General features: G+C 45.9%; 1 protein-coding gene across 1 annotated transcript; it reads right to left on the bottom strand.

Annotated features, from left to right (window-relative positions):
- Positions 1-253: 253 nt before the first annotated feature.
- Positions 254-2,027, bottom strand: LOC148879508 (Late embryogenesis abundant (LEA) hydroxyproline-rich glycoprotein family). The gene is made up of 2 exons (XM_088961057.1): positions 1,889-2,027; positions 254-1,251 (listed from the first exon to the last, which is right to left on the bottom strand). Exon 2 carries the CDS (start codon positions 1,222-1,224, stop codon positions 409-411), a length of 816 nt encoding a protein of 271 aa, XP_088817183.1. The 5' UTR covers positions 1,225-1,251; positions 1,889-2,027; the 3' UTR covers positions 254-408.
- Positions 2,028-22,836: the final 20,809 nt, after the last annotated feature.

Here is a 22,836-nt window from a genome sequence, read left to right as displayed (position 1 = left end):
TATTCCTTCAAATGGAAAAATATCATTCCAATAAGAATGAAAATAAGATTTCAATTCTGCTCAACCAAACAGTTGAAATGGAAATAATCCATTCTGATTCCAGACCCCTATTCATATAAACAAACGGACCTAAGAATGGTTCAAGAATTATGGTTAATCATCGTCACCATTTGGTTTAAAGCTACACGAAAAATCTATGATATCATCACCTTAATACTAGGTCCTCATTAATATACTGTTGAATAAATCCTGGTTGAAGGGGTCCGAAATTTTATATAATATATAATTAGTCAAATACGCATATATTATTTCGATAATCTATGTATCCCCAGTATAACACAAAACAAATTAAACAAAAAGAATTAAAAACAATATCTCCCACCCACGGCTATAAGCAGTTCCACCTTATTAGTCCTTCCAGGGCTTTAGTCTAGCATCACAACTCTTCGAAAGAACGGCCGCATCCACTGATAGTTTATTCACCGTTATATCGCAATGAACCTTAACGGTAATCGTCCAAGTCTTAACGGAGCCAACCTTAACCCTAACGGGAACCTTCAGATACAACCCTAACGGAATTTTGCCCAACTTCTGTTCCTGCGTCAGCGTCGCGTGCACTTGACTCGACAGTCTCAAGTCCGACCCCTTTAACTCCGTTGCAAAGACCGTTACATTTTTACTGGGCTGAAAGAAAGCAGGCAAGGCGCCGCTACATAATTTGACGTCCGTATACGACACGGCGACGTAACTTCCTGTCTCGTAATAGATGCCTATCTTCTTGTTTGGGTTTTCGGCTCTCACGGTAACGTTGAACACCGGCGAGATCGTCGGATCCGTTAAAGTCAGGTTGAAGCCCTTGATGGAGACGTCCTCGACGGAGTAACTTGGGATTTTCGGCCGGACGACGAGGTAGAAAACGCCGGCGGCAATGGCAATAAGAAAGATAAGGAGAGCTAAAAGGCCGAGTGACCAGCAGAAGCAGCAGCAGCAGCGGTTCCGGCGGTTTTTGCGCTGGCTGTAGAGTTTGTACTTGCGGTCATTTTCCGGTGGTGGGACCCGGTAGATTTGATCCTTGGGGATTTGGACGACGTAGGTCCCGGGCGGAGGAACTGGTTTCTCTGGAACTGATAGGGGCAGTTTCGGAGGAGATTCGGGCTTTTCCGGTGCTTGTTGGGCAGTTCTATCCATGGGTGGGGAGTCTCTGGGGTGGACTCGATCGGCCATCGGCAGAAACGGAGCTCAACGGAGGACCTGTCGAGGAAATGAAGAGTAGATTCGATATCATATTAAAATCGTAAAATCAAAGTGAGAAAGAACTATTCCTGTTAAACTTGAGCAGCTTTTTAAAAGAAAAAAAAAATCTTCAATTAAAACGTGAGCGGCGCAGAAAATCAAAAGCGTGATTGGATAAAAACTAACAACATGACCAACCTGGGTATGGTAGATTAATTAATTTTCATGGATTTCACTAATATGCATTGGAGTCTGGAGAGGAGCAGGGCATCGGAGAGGAAAATTATGAACTATACATCTTAAACCCCAGCGCAAGTTAGGTTTCAACAGTTTCTCTTCTCTCTAGCATGAAACAGAGTGAAGCAGGGCATCCAAGATAGTGAGGTCTTAAGTTCATAAACTCTGTTTCAAATCCCAAAACCCTATTTGAAAAGCCACACAAAGATGAATAGAGGGGAAGAGGAAAGAATGAGAGATTTCTAAAATTTTCTGAAAGAGACAGATTTCGATCTAAATGATAGAAATAGGACATGCAGATTGCGGATTGCTAATTTATGCAACCCAAAGACATGCTGAACGCTCATACATCGAAGCTCATCAAGAAAAATAAAATACCCATCAAGCCAAAAGACTTCAGAAAGAAGAAGTAACATACCTCAAATGATTCGAGTTCACTTCAGATGATTGATGAACGCTCCTACTTTGTTTCTCGGACTCCACAGAACAGAACAATCAACACTAGAAGAATCCTCTTATCTTTACTCTGTTTTCTTGGTAGGTGAGACTCACACCTCTGGAACGAGTCGCAGAAGACGAAGCGTGTATATATTGAGGATTTCCACACTTCTGAAAGGAGGGAATACTCCTTTTGACAGCAGATAAAAAAGCCACGTTACCGCGCTTAAGATTTTCTGAAACTTTTACTGATACCATGATGACGCGGCTTTGTTATCCGCCATTGGATGATGAATGCATTATTGGAAAGATGGATTGAAACGGTAAAATGGTGCACAGAGACAGACCATACATGGCTGTCCAGCCCAGAGAGCAAGCACGTGGCGAAATGGTCAGAGAAGCTTCTCTCTATATTCTCCAGACGCGCAAGGCTCACGCGTAGGTAATGTCCGTTTTGTTAACTTTTGTTATTTTTCGGGGGGAAAGAAATGTTTTGATAATAAAATAAAGGGAAAATACCACTTTTATGAATTATGATACCGTTGGATGATTGATTATACCAAAAACAATAAGTTTTCTGGTATCATCATGGTCGAATAGTAGGAAATCCATCAGGATTTTTTGGTGATTCTGTAAGGGGATTGATTGAAGATGCCAGCTGGCGGTCCCAATATGCTACAAACAAGAATTTAGCAAATTCCAACGCCGTATATAACCAACGCGTCCGGATCTACTCGCTCCATACACCAACTATACAACACCTCTCAGCCGCCTTCTCACACCGACCTCAGAGGCACATGCTACAATGTCGAAACAAGGTTTTAAAAAGTGAGGCGGAGGCGAGGTGGTTAGGTGTGAAAGGGGCGAGGCCTAAACTTAAAGGCGTTTTGAGGCGTAAGCCTTAAATAATAAAAAATTAAAAATTATGTTTTTATGTTTATTAGAAAAAAAAATGAAAAAAAAAGATAATTTATTTTTCAAGATTTACATTACCCAATCCAATTTGAAGTTGACCTAATCTAGGGACCAAGCTAATAAATTTTTTTATTAAAAAATAATCATATATCGCAACTGTCAAATTTATTTTTTTGTATTTTATATTTTCTCTAATACTTTTTTTCTTTGGAGTTTTCTTTCTCATTGTCGAGGTTGGTTTATTCTTTATAGTTCCATTATTGATAAAAAAAGATGCTTTATAGTTCCACTAGGTTGTTTTAGACTTTTAATTTTACCTACATAATCCATAAAAAAATTATTTGGATGACATAACTTAGAGGTCATTTGATAATAGCTGAATAAGTTCTTATTGAGGTTGTGGACTCCTTAATGACATAAGCTGAAGTTGGATAGATTACCATAACCTTGAATTTATCATTTAATTATTTTAACAACTGATGGAGCGCGATCCGGCTGGTCTTAGCTGTACGCTGCCTTGCTTCCGAACGGGGTAGCAGGGAACCTGAAACGGAGGAGATGGGAAAGCTCCGGGGGGAACCCGGTGCAGAGGCTCCGAAGCTCAAGTTAGAATCTTTCAAAAGCAAGGTACTACCAGATAGCACAAAATTTGTATACCTCGGTTGTCGGGGGGCAGGGGGCTCTTATAGTCACTTCGTGTACTCGTCCCGAGGCCCTTGTCAGATCGGGTATGATTACCCTTGTGCTTGTCAATTCGGTCGTCGTCCTTTCTGCTGAGACAGAACCGTCACTGCCTAACCGTCTAACTGGAGATGGCGGTGTCAGTGGCGGTGGCAGGTGGCCGTTTAGGGTGCTGCTGCCAAACGTCAGATCCCAAGTCAGTCAGGTGTGGCGCCCTCGGGCACGGACTTTCCTAGTGTCAGGCATGGTACGACTTGTTTGGTTTTGGTGCCCAGAAGGTGATGCGAAGTGCTGAGTGAGGCGGTCTTGAGCTCGGAGGTATCTATAGGGCAGGTCAGTTCGGCGAGGTGTATCCCGAACTATTACAAGGTGGGTCAGTTCGGCGAAGTGTATCCCGAGCTGTTAAAAGGTGGGTCAGTTCGGCGAAGTGTATCCCAAACTGTTACAAGGTGGGTCAGTTCGGCGAAGTGTATCCCGAGCTGTTACAAAATGGGTCAGTTCGGCGAAGTGTATCCCGAGCTGTTACAAGGTGGGTCAGTTCGGCAAAGTGTATCCTGAGCTGTTACAAGGGTCAGTTTAGCGAAGTGTGTCCCCTTGTTCCCGCCTAGGCTTGGCCCCTTTTGCCGAGCTGTTGTTTCTGCCACGTGTCACATAATAGAGAGGTCGGGCCAAATCTTCCTTCATCAATTGCCCCCGACTCCTTGCGCCGGGGGTCTTGCCATGGTGTGGGGAGTTTTCGCGAGGTAGTTGGTGGATTTGTCCCGTCCTTCGAACCTTCACTGCACGAGACGCTTTTGCTAGGGTTCTTTCGGTTTCCGAGAAGGCTGGAAACGTGCTTACTCAAGAACACTGGTGGTTGTGACCGCGCGTTTTAAATTTCAAACCAATTCGCGCCGCTGGGGCGTGACAGCGGGTCATTTCAAAAAGGCGCGCCACTGCTGTACGTGCGCGGGCAACTATCAGGGAGACGTGCGGCGCGTCAGTTTCGAAAAGACGCGTGTCGAAGCGATGTCGGTTTCAAAAAGACGTGCGCTGACGTTTTGCTTTTTTCGGAAAGACGTACGCCAATCACGTCTCGACCTTAAGGGTTGTGCGGTCGGTAAGAACGTGGGCCGTCGGATCATCTTCGGTCTGCACGATCGATTCTTGGTTATTGTAGCTATAAATAGTGGGGGACCCCGGTTGTTTTGTCACTTCTGCGTTTTGTCTACTGAGTTTGCGTCCAACCTTTCAGCTCGCATCCAAGTCTTTTCCAGCTCGCGTCAAGGCTGGTTATACAGTCTTCACGGTTCTTTGGTTTTTCTACAAACTTTCTGGTGAGTACTTTCTTGAATTCGTCTTTTCCCCAATGTCTAGCTTTGATAGCTCAGACGATTCTTCGAGTAGGGCCGATGTAGGTTCCACCAACCAAGTCGTGTCCCCAGACTGCCTCAGTGATCCTGAGGTGGAGTTTGAGGACTACGAACCAGTAGGTCGAGTCGCTTCGGGCAGTTTGGTGTCTACCTCCCGCCGAGGTCGGATGCTAGACCGGTTTGGCCCTTCGACCATGACGCCTGAGGGGCTTCAATCCATACTTCTGTCTTACAATCTTCCTGGGGGGTACACATATTTTATTCCTTCGGGTAGCTTTCCTTGGGAACACAGTCCCGACGAGATCGTGATTTTTCGAGAGCAGCTCGCTGCAGGGTTGCGACTTCCTTTCCATCCCCTTCTCGTCGAAGTCATAAACCACTTCGGTGTCACCATTGGCCAGCTTCATCCGAATTCTATTCGGAACCTGGTGGGGACAATTTCCCTTTTTTGCGAGCAGAACTTTCCCTTAGACTTAGAGATATTCTCCTCTATCTTGATGCTCAAGAGACAGGCGGGTTCTCTTCCTGGGGGGAGACGGGTGTATTACCTTTCTTCTCGCCAGGGTTTCAAGCTTCTGCACGATCTTCCTAATAAGGTCCCGGCTTGGAAGCGGGACTACTTCGGCGTGTGAAGTGCACAAGGATGGCCCTTTCAGACCGGGTGGGGTGAGGTTGCTCCCGATTTGGGCGTAACTCTTGATAAAGAGACGGTGAAGGGTCTCCGGCAATGGGCACGGCAAGGCTTAAAGTGCCACTACTACTTAACGGAGGCCAAGCTTATTGCAGCCGGCCTGAGTTCGGGTAGGTTTCTAGCTATGCGGTTTTCTTGCTTGCTCTGTTCTTTTCGTTTTTTCTGATGTCGAACTCATTTCTGCAGGTGTAATGGACGCGGAGAGAACTCGTGGGGGGCGTTTGTTCCAAGGTATGAAGAGGAGGAAGCGGGTCGCCAAGCGAACTCGTACCGAGCTGCCCCTGGATGAGGAGCCCCAAGCCCCAGACCATACGCCAGAGGATCTGCCCAGGGAGCCCGAAGTGACTCCACCGGTGCACGAGACTGCCAGAGCGCCTTACACTGAAACCACTCATACGGGCGCTCCTGCGTACTAAAGTGCTCCTACTCACTCCGGGTCTGCTCATACGCGGGCTAGGCCCTCAAGCTCGGGAGCTCAAGGGGAGTTTAGGAGCGTGTTGACGCCGAACTACGCTCTTCAGAAGAGTTGGGATGCTACTTTCCCCGAGGAGGTCGCGGCGTGGACCGATCTTCCCTTGAATCAGGTCGCTTGCCGCGCCGTAACACATGCCATGGTGGTAAGTTAGATTATGTCTTCCTTTTTTATTCTGTTGCTTCTGCTGTCATTTGCTCACTTGTTTCTTTTGGTAGGTGAATTCTTCGATTCATGCCTTGGCGGACCAAGTGGAGAGGAGCTCGCGACAGGCGCGAGCTACTGAGGCTGCCGCTCATGCTGCTGAAGAAGCCTTCCGTGCTGCAGAGGCAAATACCCGGGCTCCTGAGGCGGTTGCTTATGCTGCTGAAGAGGCTGCTCGCGTCGCGATGGCCAGACAGGCGAGGTCTCAGCGTGACACCGAGGCCATGGGGGTAGTTGTTAAGCATATGGCGGACTTGAAGTTGGATTTGCAGCATCAAGTCGAATATCTTCAGGAGGATATCAGGGAGAGAATACAGATTTTTTCCCAAGGCATTGAAGATGCCAAGAAGAAGGCAGTTGAAGACTACATTGCCTCCCCGCGTTTTGACGATCTGATGGTGGACTCTTATAGGAGGGGGTTCAAGTTGTGCCGGTGGATGATCCGGAATACGTACCCCGACCTCGATGTAAGTGCCATAACCACTTCGCGTATAACTCAGGAGATGGCCAATGCTGCCGATGGCGAGCCGGACTCTGAAGGAGAGGCAGGGCCTTCGGGTGTTGTTGAAGTGCCTTCCGATGGCGAAGAAGTGGCTCCGGGCATGTAAATTTTTTTTTTTTGCCAATGTACTGTTTCTTGCAATGGAGTGTCTTTTTCCCCTTGCTCATCTTCCCCGAGCTGTTTCTTTGCCGGGTTTTTAAATTTCCGTGGTTTTTTATGCCGCAAACTGATTTTTTGCCGAGCTGATAATGTGCTGTTTACGCCAAAGTTCCTCGGCTTGCCTTGTGGCACACAAGGCCTGATTTCATCCACTTCGCTAGGTGGTTTATAGGTAGTATCGCCTCAAGTTCACGATGTTCCACGTTCGAGGTACTCGTTTGCCTTCCAAGGTTTCGAGTTCGTATGCGCCCCCGAGCGTTGTTTTTACTTTATAGGGCCCTTCCCAATTAGGTCCAAGCTTGCCGATGCCGGGTTCGGGCACCATAATCTTACGGAGGACTAGGTCGCCGACTCGGAAGCTTCGTTGCTTTACTCTGCTATTGAAGTAGCGAGCTACCTGCTGCTGGTATGCCGCTGCTCGGATGTGCGCGAGGTCCCTTACCTCGTCCAGTAGGTCGAGGTTGGTGCGTAACTCGTCTCCGTTCGTCCGATCGTCGTATGTTTCTAATCGCAACGTTGGTATTTCGATTTCCGCCGGAATCACTGCTTCAGTGTCGTAGGTGAGGTTGAAGGGGGTTTCTCCCATGGCTGCTTTTTCGGTTGTTCGGTGAGCCTATAAGACACTTGGTAGCTCTTCGGCCCACAATCCCTTAGCTCGATCCAGACGTGCTTTTAGTCCGCGCAGGATGGCTCTGTTCATTACTTCCGTCTGACCATTTGCATGCGGGTGCGCGACTGACGTAAAATTTTGCCAAATCCCCATGTTCTGGCACCACTCTTGGAACTTAATATCCTCGAACTGTTTGCCGTTGTTGGAGATTAGAACCCGAGGTAACCCGAACCGACATACTATGTTCTTCCTAAAGAAGTTCTGTATGTTTCGAGCCGTAACAGTTGCCAGAGATTCGGCTTCTATCCACTTCGTAAAATAATCTACCGCAACAACTAAGAATTTTCTTCCGTCTGTTGCTGGTGGGAATGGCCCTAGGAGGTCGATGCCCCATTGTGCAAAGGGCTATGGGCTGGCGAGGTATTTGAGGTCGGAGGCAGGTTGATGGTGGATGTTAGCGTGCTTCTGACACTTGTCGCATTTTCTGACGAGCTCGACAGCTTCTGCCTTCATCGTTGGCCAGTAGTATCCTTGTCGAAGTGCCTTTTGGGCGAGTGCTCTGCCCCCCAAGTGTCCGCCGCATAGGCCTTCATGAGTGTCGCGGAGTACGAACTCGGCTTCGGTAGGTCGCAGGCAACGCAAATAGGGGAGCGTGTACGACCGTCGGTATAACCGTTCGTCTATTATGACGTATTTGGCCGCCTGGCGCTGCACCCTCTTGGCTGCATTGCGTTCTATAGGGAGGGTTCCGTCTATCAGGAAGCTCGCGAGTGGATCGATCCAGCTCGGCTCTGCTTCTAAGACGGGAGCGACCTCCTCTGTCCCCCCGAGAATACTAGGCCGAGGTAAGTCCTCTATGTACACAGTTCTCATATTGTTGTGACTCGTACTGGCTAACTGGGACAGGGCATCGGCCTTAGTGTTTTCTGACCTCGGGATTTGCCTGATGATGTGTGACCGGAAGTTGAGCAGGGCTTCTTTAACTTTGGCCAAATATGCGATCATAGAGAGATTGCGTGCTTCGTATTCGCCGGTAACTTGGTTTACCACGAGCTGAGAATCACTGTAGATGACCAAGTGTTTTTCCTTCACCTTTCGCGCTAGGTCCAGCCCGGCGATCAATGCTTCGTACTCTGCCTCGTTGTTGGATGCCGCGAACTCAAAGCGCAGTGCGTATTCTACTTTTGTGCCGCTCGGGCCCCACAAGACTATTCCAGCTCCGCTGCCTTGCCAGTTCAAGGAACCATCCACGTGAAGGATCCAGGGCTCCTCATCCCAGTTCCCGCTTCGCCTGACCAGGAGAGATGTCACACTGGCTGCTACTTCACGGGGTTCGGACTCTATGGGCTCAGGAGCTCCGGGTTCGCCGGAACTGGGGACCTCGGGCTCAACCTATGGGGCTTCGTGGCTGAAAGTGCACTCGGCGATAAAATCTGCCAAAGCTTGGGCCTTGATAGCGGTTCTCGGTTTGTACTGGAGGTCGTACTCGCTGAGTTCAATGGCCCATTTCGTCAGTCGACCGGAGACTTCGGGTTTGAGTAAAATTTGTCTAAGAGGTTTGTCAGTTAGGACGATGACGGTGTGAGCCTGGAAGTACGGGCGGAGTTTCCGAGCTGCTACAAGGTGGGTCAGTTCGGCGAAGTGTATCCCGAGCTGTTACAAGGGTCAGTTCGGCGAAGTGTGTCCCCTTGTTCCCGCCTAGGCTTGGCCCCTTTTGCCGAGCTGTTGTTTCTGCCACGTGTCACATAATAGAGAGGTCGGGCCAAATCTTCCTTCATCAACAACTAATATATATATATATATATATATATATATATATATATATATATATATATATATATATATATATATATATATATATATATAATTTAATAGTAATTCCCATTAACAATATTTTCAAAAAATGTCATTATTTAAGCCTTAGGCATTGCACTTTAGAAGGTTAAAGGCTTAAAGACATAGGCCTCTAACAACTCAAGGTTAAGCCTTGGCAATGGAGAGTAAAGGCTATTGAGGCCAGGCCTTTTTAGTCAGCCTCTCCTTGAAGTTTAGGCCTTTGGCCTCGCCTGAATAGCCTTTTAAAACCATGATTAAAAACCACTCTAGATTGCTACTCACAAAATGTTCTCACATCTATACTCACCAAACACCATTCTATGAATGAGAAGGGAGATATTTCCAATGCACAGTTGTTATGTACCATGTGTAGGGATGTGGTAGCAACTAATGCGTAGTAGATCCAAGTCCATTGGAAACATTTCCCGTACTTCTGTGTTATTATTCATGAGAGATGTTCTCAATACACAATGGGATATGATTATGAAGCTAGTGAGGTGCGAGGTGCAGATCCCAATTCCCATATTTGTGTATATTAATTATTAAGAGATGTCTCCAATACCTCGTAGGATGTGCTTGTGAGAATCCTCACAAAGCGCTCCTTGTATCAACCTTACAATGCCTCCCCGTCTTACATCGTAAACATCTCATGTACTTTATGTTGCTATTCTTAGGAGATGTTTCCAATATAGAGTGAGTCCAAATCTGCTCTGTGTGCTCTTCAGTGCATTTCACACCGACCTCATAGTATATCTTGGCCGCACATCATGAACATCTCCCATATTTGTATTTATTATTCCATATTCTAATATAAGGTGGGATATTACTGTGAATATAAAATCCACTCTGTGAGGAACATATCCCAATTCATACATTGTAGGATAGGGCTATGAGATTGGCGTAAGGTGCGCTTTTGTATGGAGCAAATTCCGATACATAACCAACCGCATGTAACACGTTAGTGTTGGCTTGGGAGAGAATACAAAAATGCTTACATTAGTCATTTTTCTAAGATTAATATATACAATATGTTTTATTAAATTATTCAAATATGCTTTATGTTTTTCAGAATTACTTAAACATAACTTGTTAAAGTATTCACCGTTAACGTTGACGAAAGGACAAAACTGCTCCTGCGATCACGACTTCGAAGCATGTCTCTATCGCCAAATGCGTCAACACCTAATAAGTTTTGAAGTGGTATATTAAATTTTACTAATCCATAATAAGGAGTTTTTCACTCATTTTGATTGCTGGAATCTTATTATATATATATATATATATTGATTGGGATGCTCTCTCCGTGCAATATAAATAACAGTATTTACTGTTATTAATTACAATAACAGTAATTACTATTATTAATTACTGTTATTAAATTATTGTTATTAATAATAATAGTAATTACTGATTATTACAGTAACTTAATAAATATTAGTGATTATAATTAATAATTATTGTTATTATAAATATTGCTAATAACTAGATATTTACTTTAAAATTATAAATACTGTTATTAAAAAAATACTGTCAATTAATTATTGATTATTACAGTAATTTAAGATATTTGCTTTAATTTTACTTTAAATTAAAATTATAAATATTGTTATTAATAAATACTGTTAATAAATTTAGTAATTATTGTTATAATTAGTGATTATTACAGTAATTTAATAAATATATAATTAGTGATTATAATTAATAATTACTGTTATTATAAATACTTTTAATAAATAAATATTTACTTTAATTTTACTTTAAATTAAAATTATAAATATTGTTATTAATAAATACTATTAATAAATTTAGTAACTATTGTTATATTAAAAATAATTAAAAATGTTATTAAAAGTATTTATATTGATTATTTAATAAAATATTATAATTACTATTACTGATAAATACTGTTAATTTAATTTAATTTTGGTAATTATTAATTTAATGAATATTGTTAATAAATCCTATTCATAAATTTAATATTTACTGTTATATTAAAAATAACTAAATAATATTATTAAAACTATCATTAATGATTATTTAATTAAATAGCATAATTACTTAGTATTATTGATAAATGTTGTTAATAACATTCTAACAACCAACAGTTCGACCGTCCAGTTCAAACGGATGGCCCTTTCTGACAACAAAAATTACAAGCAAAAAATTACGGAACCGTTCTGGTCACCGGTTTTCGGGTCGACAATTCGATCATCCGGTTCGAACGGACAGTCCGTTCTGACAACGAAAATTTGAGTTTGCGAGCATTAAATAGTATCATATGTGTAATGTCATTCGAGCGTGTGACCCATACGACCCGAAAATGAAACCGTTATGGACACTGGTTTTTGGGTTGACGGTTCGACCGTTCAGTTCGAACGGATGGCCCTGTTCTAACAACAAAAAAAAATTATGGAACCATTCTAGCCACCGGTTTTTAGGTCGACGGTTCAATCGTTCGGTTCGAACGAATGACCCATTCTGACAACAAAGATTACAAGCAAAAAATTGAGTGTGTGAGGTTCATTAAGCAGTATCATACATGTTATGTCATTCGAGCGTGTAACTCATACGACCCAAAAATAAAACCGTTCTGGCCATCAATTTTCAAGTTGATAGTTTGATCTTCCGGTTTGAACGGGCGGCCCATTCTGACAACAAAAATTAAAAAAAAAATGACCAAAAACCATTGAATGGGTCAATGGGTTAACGGTTCGACCACTCGGGCAATGGGTCATTGACTGATTCAATGGTTTTTGGCTAGGGACCAGGATTGGGGTAAAACGGAAATAGTTGCCTAGACGTAGGGGTGCATCTTTTCTGGGTTAAGGTTGGGATTTTGTCAAATTTTCAATGGGCCCAACCCGAAGCCCAAGAACGAAACAGTGTAAACTGTTAACTCGGGCCAACCCAACTTGCACCCCTACTTGGACGGTACCCAATTAAAAAAAATGGACGACTCGTCCTAACAAAAAAAAATTACAAGTAAAAAATTTAGTGTTTGAGGTCCATTAAGCAGTACCATACATGTTATGTCATTCGAGCGTGTGACTCATACAACCTAAAGGCGGAACCATTCTAGCCACCGGTTTTCGGGTTGACGGTTCGACTGTTCGATTTGAACGGATGGCCTATTCTAATAACAAAAATTAAAAAAAAAAAAACAAAAACCATTGAATGGATCAACGGTTCGACCGCCTGGGCCAATGGGTCATTGACTGATTCAACAATTTTTGGATAGGGACCGAGATTAGGATAAAGTGGAACCAGTTGCTTGGATGGTTCCCATTGAAAAATAAAAATAAAAAAATAACGGCCAAAAATCATTGAATGGGTCAACGGTTTGACTGTTTGAGTTAATGAATCATTAACCGATTCAACGGTTTTTGGCCAAAAACCGGACCAACGGTCAATGGGTCGACAGTTCCATTCCAGCCCCTAAAAATCAGGGTCCCTCCGCTAGTGTTTTTTATTTTCTTAAGAGTTAGCATGCATCTATTAGTTCACATTTCAAACAATTACGTTAAAAATTTTTTTATGCTTTAGGAGCATCCCGTTCAATAATTATAACTTTTGCTGCAGGTAAACATCACTTTCGGGCTCAAATAGTCCGATCATCACTTTCTGGGTCAAAAATTAATAAAAATAGCTAAAACCATTGCTCACATCAACATGTGAATAGTTCGACTGCCGGAATCAATGGGTCAGTGACCAAATCAATGGTTTTAAGTTGAAATGGAACCAGTTATCTGACCAGTCAACTGGTCCGACTGTCCAGTCCAGTCCTGTCCATTTCAAAACTATGGCCTGAAATGCTTGAACCAGGAATTCCCCTTTCAATGGCCATGAAAGAGCACCGTCACTGTTTGAACTCTAATCACCAGGAATTTGTGATTCAAATCCTTCATTCCTTCAGAATGCAAAACTATGTATTTTATATTATTTTGTATGTATTTGTATTCCTTCCAAACCGTGCATCAGTAAATTGTGGCAGCACCTGCAACTCTAACATTATGTATGCTTTAAACACACTTAAAGGCTCAGTTTGGAAGGAGTATAAATGCAACTATGTAGAGTGCAAAACCTTATGTTTTGTATTATTTTGTATAGATTTGTACTATACATATTTGCATTTTTACTCTTTCCAAACTGAGCTAAGTTAAATATTGACATCATAAGAATCATGAATAGGAGATTTGTTCAACTTAATTACTTTCTCAGCGTTAAAAACTTAAAATATATTTAAATTGTGAAGGCATTTAAAAGTTGAAACTAGCCTCTTCTTTGTTGATCGAAATAACCCTAACAAGGGTAATTCGTCTCCAAACCCATAACCCCACAACCCAAATTTGCACATGCGCCCCATAAAGTGTGCCGAATCCGAACCAATCCAATCCGAAAAAAGCAAGATTAGGGTCTCATATTTAACTACCTGAATTTTAGAATGATTCAACCCGACTAAACAAAAAAAAAAAATCGGGTTGGGTTGTGATGCTGTGCAATCTAGCTGCTCCTAGCTGGTGGTGGCTTAGCTTCCGGTAGACGACGGACGTGGAGAATCTGCACAAAAAGAATCAGAGAACCCAGGGGTGCTTACCCAGCGAGGTCGCTCCGATGCTTAAGTCAGTATGTGCGAGTTGAGAATAATTAGAGAGCAAGAGAGCTAGTAAGCAGTAAAATGCGCGTACCTTGGGCCCCGGGAAGGAGGCCTTTATATAATGGAGTCCTCGCGGGCTTTACAGAGTAGTTCCGAGATCATTGCCATGATAGAATTTGTTTTCGCGTTATCTGGAGATAACGTTATCAGTTGATAAGGCTAATCACTTCCGCCCGGATCGGACGGGAAGATAAAGCTTAGCTGGTACGAGGCGTGATCCCACGGAAATCGGGAACCATTGGAGCGCCTTTCGGGATTATATTGAGGGAAGATTGGCATGCCCGAGCTGGTTTCCCCTCGAACATATGTTCTCGAGCTAAGGTTCGTACACCTCAAACTGAACTAGGTATTGATGTCGCAACCTGGTACCGAGGTGCCCTTAGCTCAGGGTGATCTTAGCTCGAAGAATTTTAGTTCGGGGTAGTGGAGTATCACTTTGTAGCGAGTTGGTACCTATGTCGAGTCATGTCCACGTGTCCCCTTATTATGAGTTCGGGCCAAATCACCCTCCATCAATTGCCCTCCACTCCCAGAGCCAGGGGTCCTGACCTAGTGTGGGGAGTTCACGACATGATGGGTGGATTTGGCTCGAAGTCTAGGCCGTCCAGTCGGATAGTTTGTCGGTCAGACAAGTTCACTGCTCAACTCAATCAAGGATAAGTCGAGTTGCGTACGGTTTATGCGCGGACGTCACGCGATCTATAAATTTTTGCGGACGCCAAACAACGCGCTAAATTGATTTCAACCTCGAGGGTCGCACAACCGATTTTCTTGAAAGCCGTTGGATCGCCTTGATCTTGACCATTGATTCTCAGATATTGTAGCTATAAATAGGGGGGACCCGAGACATTTTTCTTCGCCATAAGTTCACCAGCCTTCGCTCAGAGGTCGCGCTTAGATTCCTTAGCTCGGGATTCCCAGTTCGGTCATTTTTCTAGGTGAGTCTATCCTAGCCTCTTTTTCAATTTAGTTCAGTTCGTAGTTATGTCCAACCTTAGTTTTGATAGTCTTTTAGATGAGCCCGAGGAAGGTACCTCGGCTCAAGTCGGTCCTCCCGAGGTGGAGTCATCCTGGGAGGCGCGAGAGGCCACGGATAACCCGGTGTCCACTTCTCATCGAGGTCAGGCGCCAGACAGGTTTGGTCCCTCGACGCTGATTGTGGATAGACTTAGGGCTTTAATAGGTCAATACCACCTCCCGGATGAGTACACCTATAGTCTCCCCGTAACTAACTTCCCTTGGGAACACGATCATAATGAGATCGTAATTTTCGAAGAGCAGCTCGTGGCTGGTCTTCGCTCACCTTTGCACCCCTTGATCATATAGGTCCTCAAGTTCTTCAACATCACCATAAACCAATTACACCCGAACTCCATCCAAAATGTGGTTGGGACCATCTCTCTTTTTTATGAGTACTGTCTACCTCTCGACCTCGGTATTTTCTCTTATATCTTGTCAATCAAGAGGAACTCTTCCTGTGTCCTTCCCGAGCATAGGCAGACCTACTATCTATCTCCTCGCCCGGGCTATAAGCTTTTGCACGAACTACCCAATAGGATCCCGACCTGGAAATGGAGTTATTTCATAGTTCGTAATCCCGTAGGGTGGCCTTTTCCTACCCATTGGAGGGCTTCCATTCAGGATTCTGGTGTTAGGATGGACCTGAAGACAAGGGAGATGCTCCATTTTTGGGCGGAGCTCGGCTTCCACTATAAGGACTACCTTGCCGAAGATAAGCTCGTGCAGGTCGGCTTGAGTCTTGGTAGGTCGTCTTGGATTTATTCTGACAGCTGGTACTCTACTCTTGTTGATGTCGCTAACGCTAAGTTTTGTTGCAGCTCCCATGAATCTCAGCCCGGACAAGCTTCTTGGGCGGATGAAAGGAAAGAAGAAGAAGCGAGCTACTAAAAGAGCTCGTACCGAGTATCTAGAGCCCGCCATTCCTGAGCCCGAACAGCCTTCCAATACGGCTCTGGTGATTGATTTGGAGTCGGAGAAGGTCCTGCCTTGTGTGCCCGAGACATCTTTGGGACTCGCCCCTACGACAACTGTTGCTTCTTCGGGGAGCGAAGGATCAGCTCAGAGTATCCTGACCCCGTAGTGCAGCCTCCATAAGAGCAAAGGAGATGTATATGCTGAAGAAGTCTCAACTTGGGCTGAACTATCGCCTGCTCGGCTCGGGGCTCGAGCAGTTACCCACTGCATGGTGGTAAGTCTTGTTCTACTTTGATTTTCGTATTTGTAGCTTTGTTGGTACTAATTTTATACTCTTGGCAGGTGAACTCCGTCGTGCACGCCTTGACTTACCAATCCGAGCAGCACTTGAAGCGGGCTCTAGCTGCTGAGAGTTCATCTCGTGAGGCTCATACTGAGCTGAACTTAGCTCGCAGCAAGATCAGTCAACTAGAGAACAGTGCGCGAGCTCAAAAAGAGCTTATCGAGTCGCTGATGTCGGAGAAGGCAGATCTGAAGCGCCAGGTGGAGAACCTCGAGGCCGACGTCAAGGAGCGAAGTGAGATTCTTCTCAAGGCCATAGAGGAAGCCAAGGTTAAGGCCATCGAGGATTATAAGAGCTCGGAAGAGTTCGAGGGAGAGCTGATCGAAGTCGGGTCGGAGGGCTACCGTAAAGGATTCAAGCTCAGTAGGTGGCTGACCAAGCGTGGGTTCCCGCAGCTCGATATGAGTGCAATCACTACTTCCCGGGTTACGAATGAGATGGCCCTTGAAGTCGCTGGAGACCCGGACACCGAGGCAGAGAGTGATGGCGAGCCACTTGACATTGAGGAGGTCGTCGCCGACGACAAGGCTGGTTGTTCCACCGAGACTTCGGGTGAGGACGATGAGTGCCCTTAAATGTTCTTTGTACTTCGAGCCTGCGAGCTCAACATCTGTTCTTTTTCTCTCCCTTTTGTAACGGACTTTTTATAATGAAATACGTTTTTTGCTAAGTGTTGTGCAATTAAACCTTTCTAACCATAGTGATTTTTTTTCAAACTGTTGAGCTATCAAGCTAGATACCCAAAATGGGGGGTTCCCCACTTGTCGTTGCCCCGAACTGTCGCCTAGTACTTGGGGCAGTCTTATGGTGTACGCCGAGGTGAGTGACATGGTAGGGTATATGCCCGACTTGTCTACACACGGGCTACTTAAAAATACTTTGCCTATGCTGATGAGGCGACTAGGTCTTATATGGTGTCAAGGTCTTTCGTGAGCTCGGCGCTTTTAGCCCTTAGGCTGAGGGAGCGATTCATAGTCCACACTCCTTTGGAGTTTGCCCATGCCGAGGAGTCGACTAGGTCTTATGTTGTCGAGGTCTTTTTGTTAGCTCAGCGTCTTGACCCTTAGGCCTTGAGGGGGGCGACTCGCATTCCACTCCCTAGTTCAGCAATTATAGATAATATTGCCTCAGGTTGACGATGTTCCATGCCCGAGGTACATGTTTCTCTTCTAAGGTTTTGACCTCGTACGTGCCTTCCCCGAGCTGCCACTTTACCCAATAGGGTCCTTCCCAATTCGTTCTGAGATAACCAATACTGGTCTCAGGCACCATAACTTTGCGAAGAACCAGGTCTCCAACGTGGAGATTCCGCTTCTCGACTCTGGAGTTATAGTACCAAGTTACTCTCTGCTAGTAGGTCGTTGTCCTAATGTATGCGAGGTTCCGTACCTCTTCAAGTAGGTCGAGGTTGGTACGGAGCTCGCTCTCATTCGCTTCTTCATTGTGTGCCTCCAGGCGTAGCGTAGTCACCTCAATCTCGGCTGGGATCACTGCCTCCATGCCATAGGTGAGGTTGAAGGGGGTCTCACCCGTGGCGGTCTTCATAGTGGTCCGATATGTCCAAAGTACGCTAGGTAGCTCGTCAACCCATAATCCTTTAGCTCGGGCTAAGGATGCCTTCAGTCCGCGGAGGATGACCCTATTCGTGACTTTTGCTTGGCCGTTGGCTTGAGGGTGCGCCACCAATGTGAAATTTTGTTGTATCCCTATGTCTTTGCACCAGTTTTGGAACTTTATGTCTTCAAACTGCTTGCCATTGTTAGAGATAAGCACTTGAGGTAGTCCGAAACGACAAACTATATTCCTCCAAAAGAAGTTTTGTACGCTTTGTGCTGTGATCGTCGCGAGAGGTTCGGCCTCCACCCACTTCGTGAAGTAGTCCACTGTTTCCACAAGGAATCTCCTTTGTCCTATCGCCGGCGGGAATGGTCCAAGTATGTTGATTCCCCACTATGGCCATGGGCTGGTGAGGTACTTTATCTCGGCAACGGGCTGGTGGTGGATGTTGGCGTGCCTTTGACATTTGTCACATCTTTTGACGAACGCGATTGCATCTGCCTTCTTCGTTGGCCAATAGTAGCCCTGTCGTAGCGCTTTTTGGGCGAGAGCCCTGCCCCCGAGGTGTCCGCCACAACACCCTCATAAGTGTCGTGGAGTACAAGCTCAGCCTCGGAATGTCGTAAGCAACGCAGATAAGGGAGCGTGTAGGATCTTCGGTATAGCCGTTCATCTATCATGACGTATTTGGCTGTCTGACGCTCTACCCTTCTAGCGGTGTTACGATCTGCAAGGAGAGTCATGTGGAGCAGATAGCTTGTGAGTGGATCAATCCAGCTCGGCTCTGCTTGCACAACAGGTGCGACCTCTTCTGCCCCCCCAAGAATGCTAGGCCGAGGCAAGTTCTCTATGTATACGGTTCTCATGGTGTTGTCGCTTGTACTGGCTAATCGGGATAGGGCATCAGCCTCAGCTTTCTCGGACATCAGGATCTGTCTGATGAAGTAGGACTAGAAGTCGCGCAGAGCTTCTCTGACTTTGGCTAGGTAAGCGACCATGGTCGGTTCGCGGGCTTCATAGTCACCGGTGACCTGGTTGACCACGAGCTGGGAATCGCTGCAAATAACGAGGTGTTTAGCTCGCACTTCGTTTGCTAAGGCAAGCCCAGCTATCAATGCTTCGTACTCTACTTCATTGTTGGATGCAGCGAACTCGAATCGAAGAGCATACTCTAGTTTCACCCCGCTTGGCCCATACAGAATGATTCCATCTCCGCTACCTTGTTGATTTGAAGAGCAATCCACATGGAGGATCCAGGGCTCCTCATCCCAGGTCGGGCTCGTTCCAACCAGAAGTGGTGCCTGCACTGGTTGAAACTTCTCCGTGCTCGGGCTCGATCAACTCAGGGACTATAGCGCTGAAGGTACATTATGCGACAAAGTCGGCTAAGGCTTGGGCCTTGATGGAAGTTCGGGGCTCATACTGGATGTGGTACTCACTTAGCTTGATGGCCCACTTTGTCAATCTACTAGAAACCTAAGGCTTGAGCAAGACTTGCTTCAAAGGTTTGTTGGTGAGGACGACGATGGTATGAGCCTAGAAGTATGGCCGAAGCTTCCGAACTACAATGACTAGCGCGTACGCTAACTTTTCAAATTCTGGATGCCTCGTTTCTACGTCCTGCAAAACTTTACTAACATAGTAGATGGGTCGTTGAACCCGATCCACCTCTTTTATCAGTACCGAGCTTACCACCTCATTGCTCGCGGAGAGGTACAACTTCAAAATATCTCCCTCCTCGGGTCGGGTTAAAACCGGGATGCTGGCGAGGTACCTTTTGAGCTCGTTGAAAGCGAGCTTGCACTCTTTGGTCCATTCGAAGCCTTTGCTTCTTTTGATTGCCTTGAAGAAAATGCAGGCAGTGATCTACCGATTTAGACATGAAACAGCTCAGAGCGGCTACTCGACCGTTCAACCTCTGAGCCTCTTTCAATTTTCGGGGCGGTCTCATGTCTAGGATTGCCTTAATTTTCTCAGGGTTGGCCTCGATACCGCGTTGGTTAACGATGTAACTCAGGAACATACCCGAAGTGACACCGAAGACGCATTTATTGGGATTCAATTTCATATTGTATTTGCGCAAATTTTGAAAAACACAATATAAGTCTTTTATTAAATCATTTGAAAATTGAGTTTTGACAACCATGTCGTCTACATAACACTCTACTTTTTTTCCGATCAACGGCTCAAACAATCGGTTTACAAGTCTTTGAAAAGTTACCCCGGCATTTTTCAGTCCGAAGGGCATGACCTTGTAACAGTACAGGCCAAGCTCGGTTATAAAGTCCATTTTTTCCTCATCGACAGGGTCCATCCTGATCTAGTGTAGCTCGAATAAGCATCCAAGAAGCTCAGCAACTCGTGCCCTGAGGTCGCGTCCATCAAACGGTCGATTTTGGGAAGTGGGAAGCAGTCCTTTGGATAACCTCGATTCAGGTCGGTATAGTTGACGCACATGCGCCACTTACTGTTGGTATTTCTTACCAGAATGGGGTTAGCCACCCAGCTCAGGTAATGGACCTCCCTGATGAAATCGGTTGTAAGGAGATTCCCGACCTCTTTGTCAACTATTCTCCAGCGCTTTGGGGCTAAGTCGCGTTTCTTCTATCTAACGGGCCTAACTACAGGATCAGTGTTCAACTTGTGAGTGATTATTCTAGGGTCTATGATGGGCATCTCTACCGCGGACCATGCAAAAACATCTAAGTTTTGAAGTAAGAAGCTTACCAGCTGAGATCGTAGAGGCTCCTCAATCGAAGCGCCAATCTGGAGAGTCTTGGCTAGATCTTCTGCTGAAACGGGTACAGAGGCCGTCTCTTCTATTGGCAAAGCTCGCTCCTCATGGTACTTCGTAGGTCGCTCCAACTCGAGGTCATCTGTTGCCTTGGCTTTCCGTTTGTGGGCGGTGATGTAGCATTTGCGAGACTCGAGTTGGTCGCCTCACGCTACCCCAACTCCGAAGTCCGTGGGGAACTTCAAGGCCAAGTAATAGGTGGACACCACTGCACGTAGAGTGTGGGTGATAGGCCGACCTATTATGGCATTGTACGGGGAGGGAGGTTGCGACAACTAAGAAAGTATGGTCAAATCTCACTATGCTAGGCCAGGTACCGACCTCCACAGGTACTATAACTCTTCCCAGGGGCCTGACTTCCTCTCCGTTGAATCCTACCAAGGGTGTGTTCGCGGGCTTGATGTCGCTCTCCTGGAGCTGTGGCTGGTCAAATGCATCTTTGAAGCGTATGTTCGTCGAGCTGCCTGAGTCGACCAGGACGCGCTTCACCTCGAAATCGTTAATTCTCATCTTTATGATGAGCGCGTCATCGTGGGGGTAGTGGACTCCGCCCGCGTCGTCTTCGGTGAAGAAAATGGGTTCTTCTAACCTTGGCCGCTTCGGAGGATTTTGTTCTTCTCTTTTGATCTCACGAGCTAATGTCTTCGCCGCGGCTGAGGTGCAGCCCGCAACAATCGATCCGCCGGTGATCATATGTTTTACTCCTCGAACTGGCCTCTCTTCGGGTAGTTGTCTCTGCGGCTACTCGTTCTGCCTATTTCGGTCTCCTCTCATCCGAGGTGGCCACTTCACGTAAGAAGCGTTCTTGATCGCCAAGAGGATTTTTGCTCGCTTTGCATTCAAGGGAGTGTAATTTCTTTCAGCTTGCGAAGCTCAGGAATGTTGATCCAGTTTTCCTCCTCGAACTGGCTCGTCTTTCTTTCTTTTGTTGTCCCCGGTAGTTGAGGTCTCATCTTCTCTTTTCCTCTTCTCTGGTAGATTCTCGCTCTTCTGGTTCATCTCTTCCTCTGTTCCGATGAACTGGTCAGCGAGCTTGAGAAACTCTGTGACATCTTTTGGTTTGTTAGCGACCACGTGCCACTTGAATTCCTTGTGGGTGATTCCTCTCTTTATAGCTGTAAGTCTCACAGTGAGGTCTAGATCGGGAATCTGCAAGCACGCGTCGTTGAAACGCTTGATGTAACTTTGGATGGATTCTCCCTTTCGTTGGACTATTCCAAACAGGCTTTATTGGGACCTCGGGGACCTCTCACTAGTGATGAAGTACGAGGTGAAGATCTGCACGAACTGTGCCCAACTCTTTATTGTCTCGGGTGCAAGGTTTATATACCATGTGCGAGCTACCCCCTTAAAAGTTGTGGAGAAAGCAACGCACATGCAGGATTCATCTGCTCCGGCCAGTTACATTTGAGATTGAAACAAATCTACATGGTCGTTTGGATCGAACGACTCAACATACTTATCTAAGGGAGGTACCTTGAAATCCTTTGGCATTGGGGTGGCCAAGAGTTCGAGAGGTAGAGGATAAGGCATAGACAGAAGTAGAGTGGTCTTCACAATCCCTGAGCCTGCCTCTTCTTTTCCCTTCGGCAGTTCGGGGGAGTTCTGGACTATTGCTCGGCGAGCTCTGCGCCGCCACCTTTGCTGCCTCTTTACCGGTTCCGCGTTAGTGCTACTAGCCTCTATATTGTTAGGTACCGTTCTCACTGGCAACTGCTCGGACTGCTGACGACGGCTACTGTGGATTGAAGGACCTTGTCGGGAGTCCGCGGACAGAGCCCCAAACCGGTTCTCCACGAGTGGAACTTCGAATTGCGAAGGCCGAGGTGAAGCGGGCCTAGTGGGCCAGGTGTCTCTTGACCTATCTACTTGCTGTGAGGTGGGAGGAGTAATATGTCTCTCCCTCCTGCCATGGGACAAGACTTGACTCCCAGAAGGTTTCGGATTTGGGAGGTCTCTCCTTGGCGAGGAGGGCATTCGCTACAGCGACGAGGCTTGGTATGCTGCATAGCCGGATGCCGAGGTGGAACCGGTTGTTGGTTTTGCGATAGTGGGGGGAATTGTTGCTGGTATTGCTATTGATAGACATGGTGGAGGACTTGCTGCTGGTACAACTGGAATTGTTGGACCTGCTACATTTGGGCCTGCATGGCCCGCATGTAGTGCACCAGGTTATCAAGTTGATTATGTCCGACCACAGGGGGAATGATAGTGGGCTCTACG

This window comes from Nelumbo lutea, chromosome 1 (assembly GCF_056320005.1).
Source record: "Nelumbo lutea isolate HS-2025 chromosome 1, American lotus-T2T, whole genome shotgun sequence".
In the NCBI taxonomy this organism is placed as follows: Eukaryota; Viridiplantae; Streptophyta; class Magnoliopsida; order Proteales; family Nelumbonaceae; genus Nelumbo; species Nelumbo lutea.
This window is presented reverse-complemented; position numbering and strand designations above follow the sequence as displayed.

Excerpts from the sequence above, each read along its gene's own strand:
- LOC148879508 (XM_088961057.1), bottom strand. The coding sequence starts at position 1,224 with ATGGCCGATCGAGTCCACCCCAGAGACTCCCCACCCATGGATAGAACT.